We start from the raw sequence: 27,804 nt of genomic DNA, 5'->3' as shown, positions 1-27,804 counted from the left end.
GAGGGCGCTGTCGTGCTGCAGTCCAGACACTGTCCCCTGCACGGCCATTCAATGTCCAGGCGACACTTCCCCAAAACAGCTTTCTACGTTGCTCTTATTATAATAATAATCATTCTCCACATATTTAGCTGTGTTTTAGATGTGTAGGTGACATGTCTGCGGCTGGTTGCAGGTGTATTATTCAGTGCGGCTACGCCTCGGATGGATATATACGGGTCTATTTTAATCCGCCGCGGCGATTGAGTCGCTCCGCGGCGGCGCCCCGCCCCCGCCCCGCCCACTCCGCCCAAAAATGAATGAGCGATTTATAGGTCAAGACCATTAATAACATATTCGTCTCCCGAACGACACCGATACCGGGGCTGTCGAGGAGGTTTTCTCGGGCTGAAGGGAGAGCGCAGGTCCTGCCCCCGCCTGGGAGTGTCGCCGTGTCGGTCCGGGCCGCCATATTGCGCCACCTGCTCGGGGAATCGTCACGGAGCGGCTTCTCTTCGCTGCCAACAGGTGTCGAGTAAGTCTTTCTTTCTTTCTTCTTTCTTCTTTCTTTTCTCTTTCTTCTTTTTCTTTCTTTCTTTCTCTTTTTTCTTCTCTTTCTTTCTTTCTTCTCTTTCTTTCTTCTTTCTTTCTTTCTTTCTTTCCTTTCTTTCTTTCTTCTTCTTTTCTTTCCTTCCTTCCTTCCTTGGCTGTGGGAAGTTTGTGGTTAGCGCGGCAGGTAGAGCTGCGCGGATTAAACCAGGTTACGTTTCCTGGGTGGGGACAGAAGGGTTAATGTCGCTTTTGTCCCCGTGTTTTGTCCCAGTGTTTGGCTCCTCGCCTCCCGAGTGCGTGGAACTGATTTTCACACCCGTTTGTCTTGTCTCAGCGCAGCTGGGGACAACGGAGGACACTTGTCGCCGTCTGCCTGAAGGCTCATCTCGGGGGATTCAAAATGCCAAAACCAGTAAGTACAACGTGTTAAAATCTCCTCTCGTGTGAATGAATGGCGGACTTGTGGACACCTTCAGCATGAGAGCTTGTTCTGCGGATGATCTGAAGAAGTGGCCATTAAGGCATGTTTCCCTCAGGGTTGTCAGGAGTGTCACTGTTCCCGTGACCGGTCACGCTCAATGGTGGGCATCCGTCATGAGGACAGAGGGCTGCTTTGAGGTCCCTGACTGTTGAAGTGCTGCTACGAGTCATGTGGTGGAAGCCCTTTCATAAAATATGAGCACCAGAAGACTTTGGTGAATTTGAATGAGTTGTAATCGCTTCCTCCAGCGTAGGCGTGGCTTTGCCAGCTGGGATGTGAACAGGAAAAGGACGATATTGGCTATTGGTGTGACCCTGTTCCTTTTTGAGGACTGAGTGAGACATATTGTCTCGAGGACGATGGCCTTGGATAAGTCCAGTGTCCTCCACGCTGACGTTCCCTTTTATTTTTTTTTTCCATACCAAGGTGTGTTGTTTGGGCGTTACCTCTCTTTGTCTGAGCCTATTGTTATCCGGTGTTCCTATGAATAATTGATAACTCATTCACTACCTTTTTGAATAATTTTTGTGAAGGGTTATGGAACTTTTATACAATATCATGCTGTCACAAGCGCATGCTGTCTATATATCAATACGTGGAATAACCGTCTCTCAGGCCGGGGCCCACAGAGGTCAAACTGAAGTGAATTCAGCTCTTGATCCCTGTCTTTCTGTGCGATTATGAAGAGCTGATGGTTGTAAATTATGAGCAGTGACAGTCATGAAACGTCACCGTAGTCATTTCTATATACTGACTGACAGTAAAAAGTCGCTCCGGCTGCCACCAGCTGTTCGTGGGGAATAATTTCTCCGTAAACTCCCTGTGGTTCGAGCAACAGACATACATTAGGTCCATTTCATATTCTGAACCAACCAGAGCTGCGAAGGGAGGGGCCAAGATATTCCTGTATGTTCCGACAGAGAGGGCAGTTGCCTGGACCAGTCTGATAGACAGAGTGGATGTTGCCAACGGGTTTACCGCTTAAAATCAGTCCTTCAAAGTTGGACCCAAACCCGACATTAATTGGCGGCGGATGACTGTACCAAAACGCTTCATTTTTCACGGTCAAACCCTCACGACCAGAAGCTAACGTCGGTTTCACCGCCTCGCCATCCATTTCAGTGCTAATGGAAACCAATCACCTGACTGTTCATTTACGTTCCACGCAGCATCATCAATCAGGCCAACGATGATATCAATGTAAAGCCCTTAAATCAATTGCACTTTTAGATCTTCTTTTTATTAAATTCATTTCGTTTCCCAGTAAGTGGCCTTTCTTGTAGAATGAACCAGCCTGCTGGTGAACGTTTCCAAGTTGCCTGTATGGAGCCTGTTAAATGCGATGCCATCGAACATTTGGTGCACCAGTGCAAAATGTTTGTAGAGCCCTGAATGGGACAGGGGGCCATTAAAATGCACACCGGGGCTGGAGGGGCCACCACTGGCATGGCGCAAACAAAGATTCCTTTCAGTCCTCCATCCACACGCCCCCTTGGTATTTTCCAGCTGTTGTATATAGTTTCCCAGCAACTGTAAGGTCCATGTTCTCCGCCATCTCTGATGGGCGTGGCGCGTGTCACACTGCGCATCATCCTGATGAGGGGATGAATGAACTGGGATGAAAGATGGATGGATGGAGAACAGGAAGCACCTGTACAGTATCAGCGTCTGCAGGGGGACTTCATGACGGGTGAGCATGTAGAACCTGGTAGAACTGGCTGAGCTGTCTCCACATTCTCAACACGAACATGTGTGCAGCAGCACCCGCCTGAAAAAACGCTGTTATTATTATTGTTAATAATCAGGACTTTTTGAGCATGTGAGATGCAGTTAAAGTTGAAACTTTGTTTTAATTACAATTCAGAAATCAGATTAGTTAGCTATGTTGAAAGCAGTTGCTAGGCAATTGTCGCCTGATTTTTATATAATATATATATATATAATACACCCACAACACACACAGACAGAAACAGGCCAACACACCTCCTCATTCAACGTGTTTTCTTTATCTTCATGACCATTGTTGGGATTCTCACTGAAGGCATCAAAACTATGAATGAACACATGTGGAGTTCTGTACTTAACAAAAAAAGGTGAAATAAGTGAAAACATGTTTTATATTCTAGTTTCTTTGCTCTGATTACTGCTTTACACACTCTTGGCATTCTCTCCATGAGCTTCAAGAGGTCGTCACCTGAAATGCTTCACCAACAGTCTTGAAGGAGTTCCCAGAGGTGTTTAGCACTTGTTGGTCCAGCTCACCCCAAACCATCTGGACTGGGTTCAGGTCCGGTGACTGTGGAGTCCAGGTCTCCACTTTTTGTTAAGTACAGAACTCCACATGTGTTCATTCATAGTTTTGATGCCTTCAGTGAGAATCTACCAACGTAAATGGTCATGAAAATAAAGAAAACACGTTGAACGAGAAGGTGTCCATGGTACTGTACATGGTATATTTTTGCATTTTAGTATTGGTCTGTGTATTGTATTGCTATTCATGCTGAGCTTCAGCTTTATGAATAACATACCAGCATGAGTCCTTTTTTTTCAATTAGTATTTTTAGGCATTTAGGCATTATTTTAGGCATTATTTTAACACACACACACACACACACACACACACACACCAGTTTGTGTATCCACCCAGGCTGTGGTGTGATAATATGCAGTTGATCTCCTAGACGGGGGTTATCTACAGACTGCCGGTGCCAAGCTACTGTGTGGTGATAAAGGTGTTCTCCTCACATCTGCGGCTCTGGAACTCCGAGTGGGATGCTGTGGCCCATAAAGCAGCCCGTCAAACATTAACCTGCAGAATTCATTTGCTCCGCACTTCCTGCAGAGTCCGAGTTGGTGCGCTTCTGCATTTCACGCGCACAAACGAAACTGCAAATATCCACATGTTGACTTAGCTGCTGATTAGTTTTAGTCATCGTTTAGTTCAACTTTTGACTCCAAGCTATATTTTAACTCGATTTTTCGGATTTTTCTGATGCATATTTTTAACTGCAGCATGTCTTCACTTTTCAGGTGAATGTCCGCGTCACCACCATGGACGCTGAGCTGGAGTTTGCCGTCCAGCCCAGCACAACGGGCAAGCAGCTCTTTGACCAGGTCAGTCGCTGCAGGTCCTTTCAGAACGTGACTTGCTGCCGTTGTGGGTGAGACTCGGTCCACAGTTATTCCACTACTCCATGCAGCACGAGGCATCATGGGGGTGTAGCCCTACTTTACATCCCAATAAAAGCTGGTTCTTTTTACTCTGTGGAATGTGGAGAACTTGGTGACGTGCGTAATGGGTCGGGGCTATGAAACCAGGCGAACAGGGTTGACGGCAACGTAATGATCCTATGCAGGAGGAATGTAATGATTGCCGTGAGACTGTCACATTCCTGTCTAAAGAAATAGTGGCGATGCACTGCCAACATAACAGGAAGCCATGCCATGTGGACGTGTGCAGGACTTTGTAGGATAAAATCACAATGCAGGAGGTGGAGTCACAGTTTAATCACACCACAAAATATGGGGCCGGAGGTTTATTTGTTGGTGTAGGAAAATCTGAAATTGCCCTGAACACCGAGGTGTTGAGGGGGCGACGATGGACCACCAGGGATGAAGGGTTTATTGAACACACGTTGGGTCGAAATGAGGAGAATGTTGAACTGTTTGCGTTTGATCCCCTTATTCTCAAAATGAGATGAATATGAGCTACTGAAAATAAAACGGCACGAAGAACAGACGGCATGGTGATTGAGCTCAGACTGGCTGGACTGTGTAACCCCACCCCGCAAAATGGATAACAGGTGGGGGTTCAGTCATTTCATGGTCAGGGTTACGTCAGATATAGGTGTAATCGTCTTGGCCATGTGCCAGCAAAGGCAGGGACCAAACACACTGAAGGAGGTGGAGTCAGCAATTCCTGCAAGCTCCTCCCACACAGACCAATCTAAAGCAAACAGTTGAAGGAGCAAAATCCAGCCCTGCAAGCACAGGGACCAAACGGAGATGTTCGTGGTGTATTTTCTCCAGAGGTACCTTTCTGTTGCGTCACAGGCCTGGCTCAGTTATGACCGACAAACCCCTGTATCTTTTCCTGCACAAACCACTTCCTGTAGAACAAGTTTGTAAGCAAGGCGTGGTGAACATCTTCAGGTGCAGAACTGAGCATAATACTGCACTGATTTACCATAACTAGAAACCCTGGAACTAAAGTGTGGCCTTGAACCGCCACTTGCAGCACTCCTCCATTTTAACCCCTGAGCATGTATACACTGAAATTGTTACCAGTTACGACATCACGGGACCAGATTTTCGGTCTTTGTTGTTGTAACAGCCACAAATAAAGTGTTTATAATGAGGCATGTAGTCTGGCTGGCCCATCTGACCTGATCCACGTGTAGATGGTCCTCACAGTTTGCCATGTAGCCACAGACAAGTCTCAGTCTTTTACGTGATCATGGGAAGGCCAACTGCTACTGATCCGGTTCTTGAACCATCCTTCATGCTGCCTGTATTTTGTGATGGCAGCGCCCTCTCCCATGCCACACTGCTGCCATGGGAAAAACCAGAATTTCTAGGTCACCAGTCAACTCACAACACTCAGCGCTGATGACAGGTGACATCTTGATTTAGATCCCCAGCAGCCTGTGACCTAATTTAATTACCAACCGCTCCCGGAAGTAATCCATTACGGCATGCACACGTACGTATCATGAGCCGTGCAACCACACACCACAGTGGAAGTGAAGTGCTGAGTAATGCTGAGAAGAACCGCTGACCCCGCCCGCGCACTCCAGCTTTAAAAGCTCCACGGCTGGATTTGCAAGTTAATATTTATTTGTCTGTCTGTGTGTCTAAGACTTTTCGCACTTAAATCTAGACTTTGGCGTTCCTGCTCTGTAAACATGGGTGTGTCCTGGCCTCGCGCTGGAAACATCCCGTTACCACGTGGATGAAAGGGTTAATGTAATGGGTGGGAAAGAAAGCAGCATGGCCGTTTAGTAGTTTAGGAAAAATGAACTGAAGGAGAAGGAAGGATATTATTGTCGTTCCTGCCGCCATTAGCTGCCAATCACTGGAGCAAGCATGAATATGGCTGAAATTCCACAGTCCTTTTCATACCGTGCATTTAAACCCCTCCCCACCTCAACGTCGGAGTCAAGCCCAGGGCAAAAAAAGGATGAATGGGCTGTTTGTGTCCAGTACCGTGTTGAATTTAACTCCAGGTGAGGCCGGGGTTTCAGAAAAAGCCTCTTTTCAGCTCTGTAGCAGCATTCAGGTTGAGCTGCCATATTAGGTATCTGTCTGGGGGATGCGTCTGCTGTAATTTCTCCCTCGACTTGGCCTCCATAAATCAGTCCATTTAAAGTGTAGGTGCATGTGCAGTCCGCACAATCTGACATGGAAATCCAATGACTGCAATATGATTCTAATAAATTACATTTGGTTTTAATAATAGCCATTTTTCCACTTCTTTACGCCCTCATCCCGAGCGACTTATCAGAAGTTACTTGTTTTTATTCACATTTTCTGATTTATTTGTAACACTAACACAGCACTCAATGACAAGTTGGTTCCCAGGTCCATCAACACTGTCCTCATGTCAGATTTATATGAATCCTATTTAGAAATGTCCTCCTCAGACATAATTATTTTTTGTTATCTATAATTAAAATGGCTAGAAATGGAATGAAAAGGACTTCTGAATGCTATATTAATACAAGTTCTTAACTTTCAATGGTTCTTTCATTTTATGGTAGTTTCTAATAGTTTTAGAGATTGGTCACCCAGCTTTATTTGTCCTCTGTATTTAATCATCGCCATTAGTGAGCAGTGGGCAGCCATGAAAGGTGCCTGGGGAGCAGTGTGTGGGGACGGTACCTTGATCAAGGGGACCTCAGTGGCACCTTTGGTTATGAGTCCACTTCCTTACTAGGCCACCACTGGTTTAGTGATCAGTCTAAAATTTTGTTTTTCCCATAGCTTGATCTAAACTGGATATAAACTGTGGATAAATATCTCCTTCTGGTGGGTTCTGGCCCCTTATTGGTTCTCATTACTTTTCCTCCTGGAAATGGAGGCAAACCTCACCTAGCCCTGGGAAGTCAGGCATTTTTACACTAATCAGTGTGTGCAGTAACGTGAAACATGTTCCAACAATGTCCACATTTTGCCAGACTGAAGACCGTTGCTATAATTCTGTATATCTGTTAACAGGTGGTGAAGACCATTGGATTACGGGAAGTCTGGTACTTCGGCCTGCAGTACATGGACGGCAAAGGTTATCTCACATGGCTCAAGCTGGACAAAAAGGTGCCCTTTTTAAGCCTTTTTCATAGACCGATAGATTTCTCAGTCAGCTGGATTAGTCAAGACTGGCAAATAGGTGAAGAGGTAAAGAACAATCCAACTGGACAGCAGTGGGGTTAAGCCTAAATCTTGTTTTGTGGAATAGCCTCCAGGACAGAATCACCAGCAGTGTTATCCGCATGTTTCATGTCAGCATTATGTTGATATGAAATTGTACAATTTTCAGCACGGAACTGAATTCTTCCTGGTCAGTGGCCCTTCTCTCTGTTACGACCCGGTCGCACTATTCTTGACTCTGACTGTGTTGAATGTTGATGGGTTTTTTGGGTGCAGTTGGAGTGTCGACTGCCGATCTCAGTTTCTGTCTTGCAGCACTGCCTGGAATGGAGCATGGCACCTCTTAAAAATGCCAGTAATGTCCAGTTGGTCCGAATGCTGTTGCATTGTAGTCTATTGTTACTGTCTACAACATTGGCTACAACATTGTATGCTGACATTGTGCTGTTCAACATAATTCCGTGACATGAACTGGATAAACACACACGTTTCATCACATTCTCATATATCACTCTTCCAGTTCCTGGCTACAGAAGGCACCAGCAAACGAGATTAATTTAACAGCAACATTTATTTCTTATAGAGCCTATAATCATATACACCCCCACACTTGACCCTTCTGCACACAAGGAAAAACTCCACACAAGAAAGGTGCGATACAGAGCAGATTCCCTTCCAGGGTTGGGGATGACTTGTCCAAGAAGAGAAAAACCGTTGTAGTGGTGGAATAGTCCAAAGTGTAGTATAGAGCATCTGTCCTGGACAGTGCAGAGTAGGTTTGTCCAGTGTGTGACCTTTTATAATGAAGTTCCCTGAAGCTTTAGGTGTTGGAGGTGGCTATGGTTACCCACTGGTTCGTTTCATGCTATGGATTTATCTGCTGGTCTTCTCACTGGAGTCTGCCAGTAGTCTGTGCGCTTGATTCCGTGTCTCGGAGAGAACAAACAGAAGCAGCGGCAGACGGTTACACTGTTCGACCGATACTGAAATGTGCGGTAATAGTGGTATATTGGGGCTACAGTGGCACTAGTGTGAATTTACATTTACAGTATTTATTAGACTCCCTTATCCAGAGCGACTTACAATCAGTAGTTACAGGGACAGTCCCCCCCCTGGAGACACTCAGGGTTACGTGTCCTGCTCAGGGACACAATGATAGTAAGTGGGATTTGAACCCGGGTCTTTTGGTTCACATTGGGTACCACCCTATAATTTAACACTGTCTGTGTTTGACTAGGGGACTGTGTAATAAAGTGCACTTGACAATTGCTACTGTGTGTGGGACTTTACCAGATAGTGTCTCAGTTGAAAATAGAAGAGGTATATAATACAAACACATTCTGTTCTTATGCCTGTTTGCCATTTAATTCTAGTCTTAAGCGTACTTTTTTGAGAGTGGAAACAAAAATTTGGAGAAGCAGATAAGTCTCAACCTTCTCTTGTCTGATGCACAGGTCTCCTCTCAGGATGTGAAGAAGGAGAACCCGCTGCAGTTCAAGTTTCGTGCCAAGTTCTTCCCAGAAGATGTGTCAGAGGAGCTGATCCAGGAGATCACACAGAAGCTCTTCTTCATGCAGGTGAAGGAGAGCATCTTGAGCGACGAGGTGTACTGCCCCCCTGAGACGGCCGTGCTCCTGGCTTCGTACTCGGTGCAGGCTAAGTTCGGAGACTTTACCAAAGACATACACAAGCCCGGCTACCTCACCTCCGATCGCTTGCTCCCTCAACGGTGGGTGGGACTCAAATATGATTATATTAGTAATATGACTGAAGGCTATTTGGGTGTAAAAATCATGGCAAGCTTGTAACACCCTGAGACCAGCATAATCTACATCGCCACGTTCCAAAACTCATTTATTCTTCACCTTATTTCATCCTCCAGTGTTCTGGAGCAGCACAAGTTGTCCAAGACCAGTGGGAGGAGCGAATCCAGGTTTGGCACGAGGAGCATCAGGGGATGCTGAAGTGAGTTCTACAGGAGGATTAACCTAATCTGACTGGTGGTATAGGTGGATTTATTCTGGTCTCTCTCTCTCTCTCTCACTCCAGAGAGGATGCCATGATGGAGTATTTGAAGATTGCACAGGACCTAGAAATGTATGGTGTCAACTACTTTGAAATTAAGAACAAGAAGGGAACAGAGCTGTATTTGGGCGTGGATGCTCTCGGCCTAAACATCTATGAGAAGAATGACAAGTGAGTTTTTCGGTCTTTGCACCAGGTATTTTGCAGCAGGTTATGGTTTCACAGCCCAAACCCCATTTTTACAGGCACGCATCATTGTATTTATTTTTTGTATTCGTGTATTAATAAACATATCTTCTAGCGTAAAAAGTTGCAAAATAAAGATTTAAAAAGCTTACTAGTTTAGGACTATCACACAATTATAATGCGGGTATACAAATGGATAAGACATTATTACCATTGGTGCTAACACCAATATGTTGTGTGTTTGCATTGTTACTGAAGGTGAAGTGACTCCCAAAGTGCCCTCTGCTTTAACCATGGTGACGTAGACTGGTTTTACAAGCCGTGCAGCACTTAAGAATGCATGCCTAACCTGACCTCCACAAGGGAGACAGAGCGGTTGTAGCATCTCCTCCTCGGGTGCCGTATTCTGTAACACAGTCAGCAGGGTTCCACAATATGACATCTCCTCTGCCCTGTGCTGCTTTCCACCTCTAGTGTTGGCTAACCCCACACAGCAAACATGGGCGGAAGTGCCAGGAGTAGTTCTCCCTGCATGCAGTAAATCAGGGAGGTATCGATCAGACCATACTCTCAGAACTAGATCAGGTCAAGTGCGACTTGGTGATTCCTCATATAAGGTGGGATCGCAGTGCATTGTGTTTGGCTTCAGCGCCACGCCCGAGGGCAGTAACGCCATATCGCCACATCGCCACCTAGCACCGAATTTGCCCCGAGTGCAGGTGGAGCAGTCCTCTCAGGCCCTACCCACACCACTGTTGAATGACGCGCATTCTTTAGTGCTTGGCCAATTAAACGGCCCGGTTTCGCTCCTTTGATGCGCTGGCCGGTGACTAAGCTCTTCAAACATGCGACCAAATGCGGTGTTTACTCACATGGCGGTATGAATCAGAGGTGGGAAGAGCCGGGTGATGTTGGACGGGAGGAAACGACTTGCCGTGTCATTCAGATCATTCATGTGGTTTTAACCCAACTATTTACTCCATACAGGGTCAAACAGATCATTGGTATCATTTAAATACATTTTTATTCATATTCATTTTATTCATACCTTTCACAATATCAATATAATCCCATTTTTATATCTAACAGTAACTGATTGGATTGGTTCACACAGTGTAATCTCATGGAAAAGTATATCCATAAACAATCCCTTTGTGAATTCTGTTGCAATATCATTTACACAAGACCAATATGCCTGTATTTTGTGTTTCAATAGTAAATATTGAAGAGTCCAGTATGGGCCCAGTCCTAGCCTTTGTTAATAAATATGTAATTACATCTTCCTCCATGTAAGGTCTAATTTCAGATGTACAATTTGCTTTAATTCTCAACACTGCTCTCTGCTGTCTTCCCAGACTGACGCCAAAAATCGGCTTCCCCTGGAGCGAGATCAGGAACATCTCCTTCAACGACAAGAAGTTTGTCATCAAGCCTATTGACAAAAAGGCCCCAGTGAGTGACACCCAGAATCTACCTGTAAAAGAACATTGGTGACAGTGTCAACATAAAATGGATGGCAGCTAGAATTAAACTCCTGAGCATTATTTTCATTTTGCACGGGTGGATCATAACCGGGTTCAAAATGCAAAAACGGGGGAGTAGAAAATGAATTGAAATCAGCATTTAATCTCAAACAGGCAGTTCATCAGCAGAGCAAAAGTTTAGTACCATAATCTTGTAAATGGCAGAATCTGTGCAAATATCTTCTTTCTCTCAGAGATTCATACTGTCATGACCTCCTGGGAGAAAGATTTTCTGTCTTTGAACGTGGCAGCATTGAGCCTCTAGTAGTGCACCATGGGGCAGTGGTGTCCTAGCAGCTATGGAATCGGACCCGTAATCATAAGGTTGCTGGTTTGAATCCTGAACCTTCATGGTACCACTGAGTACCACGGTAGGACACATGCTGAGGACTCATTTCACTGTGTCACCGTGTGCTGTGCTGCAGTGAATCACAGTGACCATCACTTCACCCTCACGTTCACAATCACCATAAAGGATCCTGGTAGGCCCCAAAGCAGTTGACCAGCACCGGAGAATGGACGGTCACACATGGCCCAATCCTCGACACAAGTGAAGGTCCATAATGATGCGGCCGGCAGGCCATTAACCTGCAAAAATACATACATTTATCAGCAAAAACCAGAGGCCACAAACTCCCTGTTTGGAGAAGCCAGCATAGCCTGAAGATGGTTGAGATGTTTGAGGCAGAACTGGGTGGCTGGCCTCTTCCTCCTCTGGTTAAGTGCAAATGGTATTTTTCTGTTAGGATTTTGTCTTCTACGCCCTCGATTGCGCATCAACAAGCGCGTCCTGCAGCTGTGCATGGGCAACCACGAGCTTTACATGCGGCGCAGGAAACCCGACACCATCGAGGTGCAGCAGATGAAGGCCCAGGCCCGCGAGGAGAAGCACCTGAAGCAGATGGAGAGGTGAGAATTGATGTGGTCAGTAACGAAATGGGAAAATATTGTTATTTATATGCGGTTTACGGTATGAGTGCGTATTTAGCGGCTCAGTGGCACATTGCGGAATTTTCAGCCGTGTCTCGCACCATTGGCTGAAGCCAGATAACTGGTCTCAGCTCTCCTCCCAACCTGCCTCTTATCAGGGGGTTTGGTTCAGTGTGGTCTGAAGTAGGGACCTGGCGTGATGGTCCTGCCGTATCCTGCCTCGGCATTGTCCTGCTGGCGTGGTATCTTTATGGCCGTATTAGCATGTTCGGAAGCCTCTCTTTGTGTCTCCCCTCCCGACCCTTATCTGCAGAGCCCAGCTGGAGAACGAGAAGAAGAAAAGAGAGGCCATCGAAAGAGAGAAGGAACAGATGGAGCGGGAGAAGCAGGAGCTGATGATGAGACTCTACCATTTCGAGGAAAAGACCAAGAAGGCTGAGAAAGGTGCGAGTAGGGATGACCACGTTTGTGAATGGAGATATGTAGAAGATGTCGTGATTGTACTCATGATGTGTTCTCCGTGGGGCAGACCTGCATGAGCAGATGCAGAGAGCCATGCAGCTGGAGAGCGAGCGGCGTCGGGCTCAGGACGAGGCGGTGAGGCTGGAGGCGGAGCGCCAGGCCGCCCTGCTGGCCAAGGAGGAACTGGCCAAGCAGGCCGAGGACCAGATGAAGAGCCAGGAGCAGCTGGTGAGTGTAATCTAGCACCACACATTCAGACAAGACCGTTTAAGCTTAATAAAACAAACATGTACTTGTAAGATATAAAAGTACTCAGACCCCCCAAAAATTTACTAAATTGATTTAAGTTCATTTTTTCCTCATTAATGTACAAACAGCAGCAGAAAAACACAGAATTGTTGACATTTTTGCAGATTTATTAACAAAGACAAACTGAAATACACATGATTAGAATATATATAGTTATGTAAATATGTTTTTGCTGCAACTAGTATTCCTACTCCTATTAATAATGATTGTGATTTAATACATTATGGTAATGTTTTGTTTAATTCGGTCATAATTTTTTTTACTTTACTAAATATTTTAACAATGATTAGTAAATCATTTTAAACAATGATTTAAAAAAAGTCTGGATTAATTATATTAATTGAAGTATGTTTCATATACAAGTACAGAGAGGGTTGAAATAGTATTACAGCAGAATTGTGTGATAGAGGAGACAATACAATTCAATATAGGACAACTTGAAGAGGAGACATGGCTATGCAAATAGACCAATAACGAGTGCAACTGTCTAAAAGATGGTTCCCTGTGTTCCTACTGTTTCCAGTTCACATTTCTTGAGTTTTAAAATGAGCCTGTGCTTTGTTTTTCCGAAATGCCTGTCTGCATCACACACACACACACACACACACACACACACACACACACACACAGGCTGCTGAACTGGCAGAACACACCGCTCGGATTGCCTTGCTGGAGGATGCCAAGAAACACAAGGAGGAGGAGGCAAACACATGGCAGCACAGGGTGAGTCCCCAGTGTGCTGTGGACACACACACACACACACACACACACACACACTCACTCTGTGGGCCTAATCCTCATCTTGGTTTCTCGCTCTCAGGCCCAGGAGGCTCAGGAGGATCTGCTGAAAACGCGGGAGGAGCTGCACCTGGTGATGACTGCTCCGCCGCTGCCTCCCCCTCCACCAGCATATGAGCAGATGGACGAGATGGAGCAGGAGGACAGCGAGGAGAACAACAGCACCTACAGCGCCGAGCTGCAGACCGAGGGCATCAGTGACCACCGGCACGAGGAGCAGCGCCTCACAGAGGCTGAGAAAAACGAGCGCGTGCAGAAGCAGCTGCTGGTGAGAAAATCAATTTATTCATTCTGCAAAACCAAATACCGGAATACACACACAGGCAAGTTAAATCCTGCAAAGAAGTGTAGGGGAGTGTAGTTTGTGTGTTTTTCTAGAAACTGCAAGATGCTGGTAAGATGTCGTCATACTCAATATGTTGATATGTTCACTCATGTAATATACAGCAGTAGAGTTAGGGAATCAGTGCCGATCACCATCATCCCATCTTTACATGCGGAAGCTGAGTGCAAAACCAGACGAAAAGCTCATCTAGCTGCATTCCTGAAGCTCCTCCTTATCACCTTGTATCATCTCCAAATAACCTGTAATTCCATTGGCTGGCTCTTGTGTTAGTCTTGACGTTGACTTCCGAGGTGCAGCAGATATAGAAGACGTGTACACGCTTCTTGTTTTTGCACCAAACTTAAAATCTGGAATTGGCCTCATAGCTTTTTTTTTTTTTTTTTTATTGCAGCCAGGCCTGAATGTTTGATAGAAATTCATTCTTGCAACTCTTACCTCAAGTGTAGAACACAACCAGCACACAATCCAAAAGCCTGAAGTTCCTTCAATGTTGCTGTAGGTCTCTTGGCAGCCTCTCTGGCTCCTTTTCAGCTCATTTTTTTAAAATCTTTTAATTTTCTTTTAATTAATTTCTTTAGTTTTTGTTTTCTTTGATGACTGTCTACTGTAGGGCTGAATGATATATCGAAATAGCAATTTGAGTTAAAGCAATTGTATAAATAGCAACAACTGTGATTGTCCAGACTATGCAAGTCCAGGTTAATGTCACATACGCACTTACACACAGACTTGAGCTTGAGCAAACATGCGATCACCGCAAGGTTTGCATTTCCCTTCAAAAATAAGCCAGTATTGGTCATTGCGCCAAGCTCGAAATATGCACGCTTTTCTGTCGACAATGATGTTGTGTTGTAGATCTCTGGACACCCAGACACTAATAAGATCAGCTTTCCCTCTCTTTCCGGTTTGTGTGTGTGTGTGTGTGTGTGTGTGTGTGTGTGTGTGTGTGTGTGTGTGTGTGTGTGTGTGTTTTGAAGGAGCACTGATTCTAATGGTCATGCTAAAATGCATCACAAGTCTTGGCAAGTTTGGCCAAGGTGCGTGCACAAGGCGCGCTGCACAAAACCCAAACCGTTGTGTTTGCATGCTCGGAATGGATCGGGCAAGTGTTTCGGATTCCACGCTGACCACCACTCTTGCATCAAGCAATCCTTAGAAAATAATGGGTTTCCGAGCAAATTACAGGCAGTTCAATGTTAAAGCCATGGCCATTTCAACTTGTGATATGCTAGTTAAAATTAAGTACAGTAAATGCCAAGTTTTGAGAGTGAAAAACAGTATTTGTCAAAGTTTGCTGCTTCAGTGTTTTTTAGACAATGTTCTGTGGTTAATGAAGTATAATTACAAGCATTCTATTTGTTTTGAAGGCTTTTATTGACAATTACACCAAGTTTATGGAAAGAGTCCATAATATTTGCAGTGTTGTACCTTTTTTTATTTTTTATAAACTCTGCTTTTCAGTCAGGATTTGGGCCCAGATTTCAACCCATTCCTTCATAATCAGTACTTGGAGTTTTGTTTGTCCACCCACCTCTTGAGGATTGACCACAAATTCTCAATTGGATTAAGGTCCGGGGAGTTTCCTGGCCAGGAACTGAAAATTTCAGTGTTTTGTTCCCCGAGCCACTTTGGCCTTATGACACGGTGCTCCATCAAGCTGGAAAAGGCATTGTTCTTCACCAAAGTGGCTGTATTCACGGCCGTGTTCTGGGGTAAAATTGTTAGTAAGCCCACTCTCTAGGATGAGAAGCAGCCCCACACATGAATGGTCTGAAGATGCTTTACTGTTGGCACGAGACTGTCTGGAGAAGTAAAGGTGACGCCACCATCAGTCATTTTTCCAGATGCCCCAAACAATCGGAAAGGGGCTTCATCAGAGAAAATGACTTTACCCCAGTCCTCAGAAGTCCAATCCCTGTACTTTCTGCAGAATATCAGTCTGTCCTTCATGTTTTTCTTGGAGAGAAGCGGCTTCTGTTCTGCCCTTCTTGACACCAGGCCTCACTGTGCGTGCAGATGCACTCATACCTGCCTGCTGCCATTCCTGAACAATCTCTGCACTGGTGGCAGTGCAAATATTATTTTACTTATTTATTTATGTATTAAGCTCATTTTCAGGCAAAAAGGGGCTTTGCAATTCATCTGGTTACCCTTCATAACATCCTGGAGTAAATGCAAATTGGCAACATAAAAACAGAAGCAGCAAACTGTCAAAACTAGTATTAGTGTAATATACACTTATATTTATGCCATTTATCAAACTTCATTATCCAAAGCGACTTACAATTCACTACGTATTGCATAGTGAATACTGGTGCAGCTCAGGGACACAAAACCCTGAGCTGCTAGTAAGTGGGGGACCCCCCCCCCCCCCCCCCCCCCCCCTCTCCTGATTGAAACCTTTCAGATTTGGCTGTATGAGCTAACAGAGTTAAAGTTCAGGAAGGATCCTGCTGAACCTGATTTGGGGGTAATCTGTGTGAACCGAAGAATACTAATTAGATAATAAAAAAAAAAGTGCAACAAACGATCATACTATGTACGTGACAAAAATGTTAATTTGATTAGTGTGTGTTAGGGTGTGCACACTTATGCAACTGGTTCATTGTTCTTTTTTCCCCATGACAGACTTGTTTTACGGTGTAATTTTAAAGGTTGTGGGTCACATTAAAGGTGTGAAAGGTTTAAAAAGATTTATTGTCTAATTTTTTTTGTTTGTGGGGGAGGTTGACTCAGTGCTGGTTATTGGACTCGAACCTGCAGCTTTAGGCCAACACTCCCCGTATTCTCATTTTTATCTCATTTTAAAAAAAGCAGTTTTTAATAGGGGTGTGTACCCTGTTTAGAACCACTATACTTGTACTAAATAACTACTAAAAAACGAAATAAAAGTTAATAATAATAATTGCTAATTAGCATTGCTAATAGTAGAAATCACATTAATAACAATGGTTGTTTTGCCCTGTCATTACACTGTTTTCAACTTTTAAAATTATTAAATATCCTCACACCCGTGGATGAATATAAATATATTATGTTGCTTTTGTTAGTATGCTAGTAAATATTACATAATGTAATTCATAATATTAAGTAGAATAACTGTTATAATTTTAATAACATTAATAAAAGCGATTAATGCAAAGTTTGGTATTAAGGCTGCAAATGTAAATTTTATAGAATCAGAAAACCATTTCACTTTCCTCGGTCAGTCTTGTTTTTATCAAGATTCGTTGCGATGAGCTTTTAACTATTGATTTGTATTTAGTTTGTTTAAATGGTTTGGCTTTGTGTCAGATCCAGTCCACATGGGTTTCATCTTTATTTTTGCTCTTTATTTTATTAAATGTATTTGAATTCCTATTTATATATGCTCTGTAGCCACCCATCTAACTTGAACCATAAATAAAGGGGTGAATCAGGGGTGAACCCTGACCCTGGGTTAGATTGGAACCTGATAAGGCATCAGTTCTGACTGGTCTGTGTCTCTCCTTCTTCCAGGCTCTGACATCTGAGCTGGCGTACGCACGTGATGACACCAAGAAGACCCAGAACGACCTGCTGCACTCGGAGAACGTGCGCGCCGGCCGTGACAAGTACAAGACCCTGCGTCAGATCCGACAGGGCAACACCAAGCAGAGGATTGACGAGTTTGAGGCCTTGTAAGGGCCTCACCTCTGAACCCCGCCCCCAGCACCTAGCCGTACCCTTTCTGACTGAAACACTCACACGACTAAAATGTACATGGCCATTCTGAGCTGATCTCAAGGTGTGGTGGGGAATGTGGATCCGCTCTGTCCTAACAAATCTAGTGCCAAACCATTTTCTTGTTCACATGGAGGGTGAAGCCAGCTGCCATAATCCAGCTCAGTAGAGGAGTGTTGACCAGCAGACGAGAAAAGGGACTTTCAGTATAAAATTCAACTAGACTTGTTGAGGAAAAAAATCAAGTGTATGTACTTTTTTTTTTTTTTTCCTTCAAAATATATAATGTTAGTCTAAAAATCATTCCAAGTTTAATATTTATGCTGTATATGGGTCATTTAAAGGGGGTGTCTCAGTTTGTATATTTTTGGTACTCAACTAATGATGAGAAAAAGTATATTACCCAAAATAATCATAGCTGTTTTTTCTTTGTTTCATATGGTTTCTGTAGATCACTAAATTAAAGAATTTTATTTGTAAATTATTATCTTTTTTTGTTCGAGTATATACAGCAAAGCTGCAGGTCATGGATTATTATTATTATTTTTTTTTTTTTTACTTCCAGTAGGTACAGGTGATTTCTTAGACCAGAGTGCTTCTCTGTCGATAAGCGTCCCTGTTTCTAAATCAGGGAAAACTCATTTTATTTCAGCGTATGCGATATGAACATACTGTAGATTGATTTTCACCTGCAGCCTCAGCTGCCTGAGGGCTGGTTTTTATTATATATATTTAAATCATTATCATTTTTATTATAGATATCCAACAGTAAATTATGCAGTATGGATGGTGTTCACAACCTTAGACTTGTCATTCTTTCCCTGGAAAGCAGCTTTATGAAAAGTATTAGAAGCACAAAAGTCAAGAACTGTCTGCGGATCAACAGTTAATGGCTTTCACCGACCAACGCCGATTTTAATGATTAATTGGAACGTGACCTGAGATCCTTCGTCTGTCCGTAGTGCCACACCTGGGATGTGCCGCTTGAATTGAAGTTGGATTTATATTTTAAAATAATAAATATTGCCAATAAAAAAATCATATGATTTACAAATCTGTGTGAACTAGTTTCATTCATAACTGCATACATCACACGGCAATTACAGGCTTTATTTTTACATTACGTAATAAAGACAAGATCTGGTTAGACGCACTCTTGATCCTCTTCTCAGTATTGGTAATGTAATTGAGAACCTCATGTTCCGGTTCTTTCAGACCACTTCTTGGTCACGTTTAATGTACGCTGTATTGTAAAAGATACCAGTTACATCTCCTGCCATCCCTGTGGCCACCTGCCGAAGACCTACAGCAAGTAACTGACAACATGGACGTCTTACTTCTACACAGCCTGGATACGGTCGCTCCAGTTAAAAAGGGGCATGGCTCCATGGTACAACAGCCACACCCGTCAACTAAAACAGGACTAACACAGATTGGAACAGAAAACTGGAAGCATTCTGCCAGAGATGCTCATCTTTAATAGAAGAAAACAAGAACCTTATTTGTCACCATGGCTAGAGCTGCTGATCCAGTTCTACACTGCGGTCATTGAGTCTGTCCTGTGCTCCTCCATCACCGCCTGGTATGGAGCAGCCACTAGAAGAGACAGGATCAGACTGCACCGCTGCCCCCCTGCCCTCCATCCAGGACCTGTACCTCTCCAGATCCAGGAGAAGGGCAGGGAAAATCATCTCAGATCCCTCACACCCTGGACACAGGCTCTTTGACCTGTTATAGAAGCCTGCAGACCAGGACCAGCTTCTTCCCCCTCGCCATCTCCCTCCTAAACAGCTGATACTGTAAATCACCTCCATCATTGCACAATGCACTTTATGTTCACTTGTATATAGGATTCAGTTTCTTGCCTATTTATGTATAGACTTATGTACATTCTTACATATATTTACTCCTACTCAGTAGATATATTATTTATAAACAAATTCCACAACTTACACACGTCCTGCACATTGTTGTTGTTTGTTTGTTGTTGTTTGTTTGTTTGTTGTTGTTGTTGTTGTTTTTTCCTACATTGTACTTGAGAGACACCATCTACCCCAATCAAATTCCTTGTATGTGCTGCACTTACTTTGCCAATAAATACGATTCTGATTCTGACTAACAAGAGCTGATGATCATTCCATAAGAACCACTTTTATGGATGACAATCAGATGAGACAGAACATCTTGTGTAATAATCCTGTGGATGAGCAAAGTTATCCGTATCTTCCGGATGACCTCACAGATCAGTCTGAACCTACACCTGATTTCTTTACATTCTCTGAAGTTGTTGCCTTGGTCTGCTCAAGTAAGCCGTCAACCCGATACCTGCTGGACTACTGAAGGAGCTGCTACCTACATTATGTGAACCTCTCCTGGTCTTAATCAACTCATCCATGGATCTTAGATGTTTCTTTATGTCTAAAGGCAGCTGTTAAAAAACACTGCTGAAAAGAACTACTTTTAATCAAATTACAGACCTATCTCTAACCTTCCATTCATGTCCAAAATCCTAGTGATCATTAGAGCCACTGTTGACACCATAGACTACAACATTCTATGAAGTCGATTTGAAATGTGGGAATACGTGCAGTAAAATGCAGACGACACCCAAGTAGAGGCAGTGGTGGCCTAGCGGTTAAGGAAGCGGCCCCGTAATCAGAAGGTTGCCGGTTCGAATCCCGATCCGCCAAGGTACCACTGAGGTGCCACTGAGCAAAGCACCGTCCCCACACACTGCTCCCCGGGCGCCTGTCATGGTGTCCACTGCTCACTCAGGGTGATGGTTCAATACAGAGGACACATTTCACTGTGTCCGCTGGGTACTGTGCTGTGGTGTGTCACATGTGACCACTTCCACTATCCTTCACCATGTGACATTGCTGACCTCCACGGACTGTCCTACTTGTTCCTCTGCTGACCTCATCTGATAGTCACCTGCTGGGACTCGAACACACATCATTATAGACAAGTGGACGGCAATAACTTTCATCTTGAAATGTATTTTATTGTAATCCTGTAGGTTCCTCTCCAGGTTTTCATCTTGTTAGAGGGAGCTTTCGTCTTTCCACTGTTGCCTCTGGCCTGCTCACCTGGGACTTAGAACGGTTCTATTTGTTTGGTGCTTTGTGACAATGTAGATTGTAAAAAGTGCCATATAAATAAAGACTGATTGATTGATTGATTGACTAAGAGATGAGGCTCTACTGGGTGGGGTAAGCGTTGTCATGGTTTCCGTGTGTTGATACTGGTACACAGGGCGAGGCTGAAGCTGTGCCACACACTGGGCATTTGTTGCAGGGCTTGCCAGGACGGTGCTGTAAGGCGGAGAGAGAGAGAGAGAGAGAGGGAGAGAGGGGGGGGAGGGGGGAGATGGAGAGAGAGAGAGAGAGAGAGGGAGAGGGGGGGGGGGGGGGAGAGAGAGGGAGAGAGAGAGGGAGGGAGAGAGAGAGAGGGAGGAGGGAGAGAGACAGAGAGCAGAGAGAGAGAGGAGAGAGGGAGGAGAGAGAGAGAGAGAGAGAGAGGGAGGGCAGAGAGAGAGAAGAGAGAGGTAAGTGACGTCACTTCCCGAAACTCAAATCACACCTTCACTATCTTGCTCTCGCTTGCAGCAGCACACAGTTCCAGCCTTTCAGCATGTGTCACAGTTGCCAAATTGTCAAGTTTTTTTTTTTAATTTTATGTATATCAGATTAGATTATTAACTACAATCATTCATAAAAAAAGAATTCACTGCAGGGCTTCACTGGCCATGATAAAAAGTAGCATAAAGTCTCAATGATTAACCTGTGCTGCTGCATTCTTCTGCCACATCCTAATATTGAATCATAGCACCAGAATGAAATGCCAATATTGCACAGCCCAGTTTATTCAGGGGCTTTATGGATTCCTGCACGCTAGTACCAATTCCTGAACGAACTCCTCTACTACGAACTATGTTCAGCTATTTCAGCAAGCATCTGTCTGTCCATCTATGAACATTTTTTTATTATCAACATGGTGTGAAGGATATATGCATTCGATGGAGTTTCTATTACCTCCCTGTAGTCTGGCTGTACCCAGCAGACGTTCAGAGAGGCTGAAGGTCGCTTGGTCCCACAGATCCAGGTGGAGCACAGACTCCTTCAGCTCATGGAGAGTCACCTTGCTGAAGACCAGCTGTAAGGCCCATTTCAAATTGGACTTCTTCTTCACCACTGGGCTTCTCTGGCTCAGGATCTGGCCTCCAGGTAAAGTCAGACTCCTGGAGCAAAGGCAGGGTGGAAACGTGATCTACACTGCGGGCAAAACAGGTTTACTCTTCTATTCTCATGCTGGTCCTCAACATGCAAACACAGGCAGCAGGCGTTTCGTACCCTTTCACAAAGGCAGCTCCTGACTTTGAGCCGGTCATGTTCTGGACACCAGTGACAAGGACGGTCAGTTGACCAGCTTCATGTGAGACACTGCAACTGTCTACATAAAACATCCACATTTACTGGATATATAATCATAACTCATTATTCATTTCAGACATTATTTCCACTGATCTTTATTTGAAGTGCGTACTGTAGAAGCATCACTGGAAAATATGACGCTTGATCTCACCACTTGTGTGCTTCGGGTTGGAAAATTTTACTTTAACAAGCAGCAATCCCACAACCTGGTCCACAGCGCCCCCATCTGACTGCGGATATAAAGACATTATTACATTTCTCCTGTTGCTGTTGTTTACCCTGATTTACCATTTAAATGTCATACCTTTGGCTGAAGCGGATACCAAGCGGGACTCTTTGTGCTGCTGTCCTCAAACCTCCATCCCTCCAGTGGGATGAGAACTTCTCCGATAAAGAACTTTCGCTTCAGCGTCTCAGAGTGCCATACTGACACGTGCAGTGTTCTACTGGCCAACAGGTGGCGCTCCACAGAATACTGGAGACATTAATGCATCATCAGTTAAAAAATATGTATTATTACATAAAAAAATTGAGACCCAAAACAGACTGAACTACAAGCATCATGTTCTGCAGTTGGTCCCAACCTGAGGACACCAAAATTATACTTAATAACATTAAATGGATAAAATCCCAATAACACACCCAATAGGATCATCAGAAATCCCCATTTAAATTCCTGAAGGTATTTGTTACCTCTGGTTGGGGGGCACTGATCTAAAGCCCCAGGCTCCAGGGGAACCTGTCCTACATGTGGTTATGAGACCAGGTTAGTTCTTTTTTCCTGTTGCGTGTGTAGAAAATATACTCTATATGTGAAGTTTTGTTCAATTATTCAGGACTGGAGGAACTAGAACAGTTTCTGCCGTCATACATTGTACCGTGTTTGCAACTCGCCTGCAACGTCTCTTTAAATACGGGATCTGTTGTGTTCTTTTTGGTTGTGGTCTTCAGTTTGCTGCCTGAAGATTTATCTGGTAGAAGATAGACCTTCACATACCTGGAACAAGATCAAGTCAACGCTAGAAAGGCAGCGATATCGATACTATTGCACAGTGAGGCCCTGTAAATATCAGCTGGACTCACGGGTGACATTTCCTTTGCTTGAAGCCCCCAAACATGATGTTCTTGCAGGCGCTGATTAGGATCTCCAAACAGGAAGTGTTGAAGCTGTAGGCCAAGGCGATTTCGATCTCTCCCGTCACACTGGGGTTTCCAGAGGAGTCGGCGTCTGTCTCAATGCTGCTGTTGCTGCCCTGCGACAGGAGCGAACACTTCAACTCCGTTTCATTATTCCTCAGCTTCTCTCCTCGACTGTCCGGTCCTGACCTCTGATGCATGAGATGAGCAGTGTGGTGCAGCAGCTGCGAGCACGGACCACGAGTCTTATTCAGTCTGATGTGAGACGGATAAGACAACGTCCTGCTTCACGCAGCGCCATACAGCTAGTAGTGCACAGCAGTAACATGCTTCATTTAAATATAGGTGATAATAATTTCTCACCCTCGTCTCTCCTGAACTCAGCGATGTGTCCCGGTCGGTGAGAGCCCCAGAGGACAGACTCTTGGACGTTTGCTGCTCCCACTCTTTAAACTTCTTAAATATATTTGAAAGGCTTGGGCCTTTGTTCAGCTGATGAATAAATGAAATGTGCCATTTTGTATTTAGGTACAGAGGATTTATAAGGAGAATTTGATAACTGATGGCAGGGTATTCCTAAGTATTCCTAAAGTATTCCTTTAAAGCTCCTGCACACAGGAGGTCACAGGAAAGGTGACATATGACATTTTTGCGAATTTAACAGGGCTGTGTACACCTGAGGAACTGATGAGTCTTTTGTACGTGTCTTACGATGAAAGCAGTGCTGATGGCAGTGTCTGATTGGCTCTTGGACATGCTGATGGTCCTGTCATAGTTCACAGTCAGAAGGTCAGCCCTCAGGTCACTCTGAGACTTGGAGATCCCTGTCATACAAATTTCAGCAGGTTGACACTCATATAAAACTTGTCTGGTTTCACTACATCATTTAGAAAATCTGGAACGTACTCCTGATGTGAGAGTTGAAAGACATCACAAGATCCTCCATGGACTTTGTTAAAGGCGAAGAAGTGAAATTCTGAAACCCCACGGGAATGAATGAATGAACATGAGATGAACAGCTCATATTGAACATGAGATGAACAGCTCACCCCAGACCGGCTGAATGATAGCTTGGCCACATCTTGAAAAGGTGGAGGGGTTGGTGGAACTATAGAGATGTTACTGGAACCCAAACACACACACACATTTTCAAGTGAAAATCTTCCTGCATATTTGAACGCAGTGCAAAACGAGCCCAGCATCATCTCTCACCCCAGTCTCTGGTGGGACTTCAGTAACTTTTCTCCAATGGTTTCATGCTGAGCTGAAAACAGGAAAACACTCTTACTAGATCATAGATGAAGTTTGATCTGGACCAGATTACTGAGATTCCTGCTGAGCACCAGTAAGGTGGGATAACAGGGAAAGTGTGTAAATGTAACCTGTTAAAATGACATTATATTATATTTTACATTATAATTGGACCATTTGACCAATCGCCTTCATTTACATTTACATTTACAGCATTTATCAGACGCCCTTATCCAGAGCGACTTACAATCAGTAGTTACAGGGACAGTCCCCCCCTGGAGACACTCAGGGTTAAGTGTCTTGCTCAGGGACACAATGGTAGTAAGTGGGATTTGAACCCGGGTCTTCTGGTTCATGGGCGAGTGTGTTACCCACTAGGCCACTACCACCCCATTGCCTTCATCAAGCAATAATTAATCTTTACTCAGATTAGACTATCAAATAAAAACAAAATACGATGGGGCCAAAAATATAATCTACAGTGTGCGTCACCATACTCCTAAAATATATAAGCATCAATATTAAAAACGTTTTAAATATTACTATTTTGGACGCTGTTGTTGCTTTGTGCCTCATCTGTGCCAACACACAATCACTAAAATATTAATATCATGTTGCTCACTGCACACATTCTGCACCGAGTAACAGAACGGCTGCAACTACAAACCCCAAGATTTCATATTCATATCCAGGCCATAAATTCCGAGATGGATGCACGTTGTGTACCTGTTTCATGTGGAAACTTCTTTCCTCGCTCCTCCAAAAACCATTCGCCCGACTTGACTTTAACCTCCCTGCCAGAAACAAGCATTAATACTTTTAATAAGCGCGTATTATATTCATATTATACTGCGGTGGAGAATCATGGGGTCTCGGTGGCCTGATGCTGCTCTCTGATTGGATGTCCACACCTGTACGCGTGACACACAGTACACCTCCAGAACCTCCTGGTCAGGAACACTCGGCATCTGCCGCAGATCCGGTGGCTGCAGCCTAGACACACAGCTCCAGTGTTCCAGAACCTTCCAAGGGGCTTCTGGCAGCGGGCACATGTCCGCTCCCCATACTGCCGCGAGATGCTCTTCGCACCCCTGCGCCGGAGGTCCTGCAGCTCCACTTTTAGCCTCCTGGTAACACGTTCAAGTACAGATCAATCTTAAGAATTATTAATAATTATTAGAATTATATTAATGACTAACTGGGGGAAGAAGACCCCAAACCCCACTTACTGAGCGAGGGGACTGTCCCTGTATAATCATCGTCAGTTAGAATGTGGTGACAATGACAATGACGCCTAAACTGGTCATAATTATAATGAACCATTTTAAACACATTCCTGTTGTTTGGGTGATTTAACATCCCAACTGGATCCTGTGTTTACTGCACAGTGCCTGTCCAATAGAAGAGACACTAATATTAGAGGCTAAATGAAGAACATAGACTTTACCGTATACGGTCCTCTTCCATAGAACGCAGGATCTTGTCTCTGTGCAGAACTTCCAGAACTTTCTCCCGCTCCAGAGCTTTGAGCAGACTGAGATCCATAATCTCCTCTGGCTTTATTCTTATGACAATGTCCTCATCGTGCACCTGAAGGTTACAGCAGCTCCTCACACACTGGCCGTGAGATTCACTTCTCAGAGCGTGAAACAGGAAGCAGCCAGCCGGTCCTAACCTGTCTGTGGTGCACACTCACTCACTCACTCACACACACACTCACACACACTCACTAAATGCCACCTAGTGCATTATTGATGCATGTCTCCCTTTTTAGTATAAGGGGGAGTAGGTGAAAGAGTCCCCTGTGTTTGACAGGCCTGCCATCAGTAACCACGTGTTTTTTGGTGTAAAAACACACACACAAACTTTGCCAGTAGGACATATTGATAGTATATTTGTCCTCGTCCTCGTCCCCAGTTACCTCCACCAGCTCCTCCGGCAGGACCCCAAGGCGTTCCCAGACCAGACTGGAGATTGAAATTCTGATGGTATATTTGGTGGAACATTAATAACCACCTGGATTATTAAATCACATAAAATCAATAAAATGATGTAGGGTCAGCATAATGCAAATCATCCGAAAACGTCCCCTGTCCCCTGATGTCTTTCATTTCAGTCTGTGACTGAAAAGGCAACTGACAGAGCTCATGATGACTGCATTTACCTGAAGTGACATCATTGGCGGTCCTGCCACAAACTGTCCCCACAACACCCACACATCATTTCCTGGAAGTGCAGATATGGTCACCTGACCGACATCTGACCTAATAACCAGTGCTACTGACCACAAACGTAGTATAGTTTTATATTTTTATACATCCTGCTTCTCCAGCCCGTTGTTCGGGATTTACGACCCTTACGATCTGTCTGACAAGTAGCGTCTGTGTCAATCAGAACAAGGTACCCCTGTGGGACGTCCGGTCTGTTCAGCGGTGGGACTTTCCTCTGATCGTGCTGTCTGTCTGCAGCTCTGCTTAAACAGGGACAGGCTGGGGATGAAAGGACACTGGTGGGGACTCGTTCTCCACCACAACTTACCATGAATACACCACCCTTACACCACGTGAGAAGATTCATTTCAAAGAGTTTCCCAGTTGCACAGGAATGTTCCATGAACATCCCATGATCCCCGCCAGCTCCTGCTGGGTCAGCTGTCCACAGTCCATGACCTCTAGAATTCTTACTGACTGTGTTTGGTTGATTTGGTCTGATGGTGTGGTCCTTCTTCTACAACTCCACCCACCACAGCAGACCCTGGTCAACATCACACCACCTTCACCACTTGCTGTGATGTTTCATTACTTTGAGTTTAGTGGGTTTTGGTTAGATTCTTTATAAGGGTTTTAAGATTCAGATTCAGTCATGTAGCTTGTTTATGTGACTGTTTTTTGGACCTGAACCATTTAGAAATGAATAAAAAGCACACGTCACTGTGTTCAGACCTTTGGAGATTCTTAGCGAGTCTTCCCATGCGCGCATGTAAATAAAGACTAAATTCTCATGTTGACTCCTCAGACGCTCGCTGATGGAAATAACTTCCACAAAGTGGGATCGGTCATGCCTGTGAGCTAAAATATTTGATTTCTTAACATTTTAATGACATCATATTTGCTTGATTCTGTGAAAACATAAAATAAGAAAACATAAAACGAGAGAATTGTGAGCCATTAGTGCAACATTCAATTAGAAATTCATAACCTGTGAGCTTTCTTAGCAAGAGCAGTTGTTTTCGTGGCTGTGAGTTCCAGGCAAGTTAATAATAACTTGAGTGACAAGACCAGTCAAATGGGAAAAGTGAAGCTCCTATTAGTTTTGAAACGTATATAA

The 27,804-nt window shown here is 44.3% G+C and overlaps 1 protein-coding gene and 1 pseudogene across 2 annotated transcripts; one reads left to right on the top strand and one right to left on the bottom strand.

Moving 5' to 3' along the window:
• The first annotated feature begins 381 nt into the window (after positions 1-381).
• LOC114803435 (ezrin-like) lies at positions 382-18,710 on the top strand (annotated as a pseudogene).
• Positions 18,711-20,635: 1,925 nt separating this feature from the next.
• On the bottom strand, positions 20,636-26,193 carry LOC114803434 (synaptotagmin-like protein 3). Of its 2 annotated transcripts, none has more exons than XM_029002974.1 (15): positions 25,925-26,193; positions 25,389-25,604; positions 25,204-25,271; positions 24,439-24,490; positions 24,276-24,348; positions 24,133-24,202; positions 23,938-24,050; positions 23,590-23,718; positions 23,173-23,450; positions 22,984-23,086; positions 22,394-22,564; positions 22,241-22,319; positions 22,009-22,108; positions 21,691-21,896; positions 20,636-20,970 (listed from the first exon to the last, which is right to left on the bottom strand). In XM_029002974.1, exons 1-15 carry the CDS (start codon positions 26,020-26,022, stop codon positions 20,879-20,881), a joined length of 1,848 nt encoding a protein of 615 aa, XP_028858807.1. In that variant the 5' UTR covers positions 26,023-26,193; the 3' UTR covers positions 20,636-20,878. The 2 variants fall into 2 exon arrangements, with proteins under 2 accessions (XP_028858807.1, XP_028858808.1); XM_029002975.1 differs by having other exon boundaries at positions 23,173-23,342; positions 25,925-26,191.
• Between the last annotated feature and the right edge of the window lie 1,611 nt (positions 26,194-27,804).

This window comes from Denticeps clupeoides, chromosome 14 (assembly GCF_900700375.1).
Source record: "Denticeps clupeoides chromosome 14, fDenClu1.1, whole genome shotgun sequence".
Taxonomy (NCBI): Eukaryota; Metazoa; Chordata; class Actinopteri; order Clupeiformes; family Denticipitidae; genus Denticeps; species Denticeps clupeoides.
This window is presented reverse-complemented; position numbering and strand designations above follow the sequence as displayed.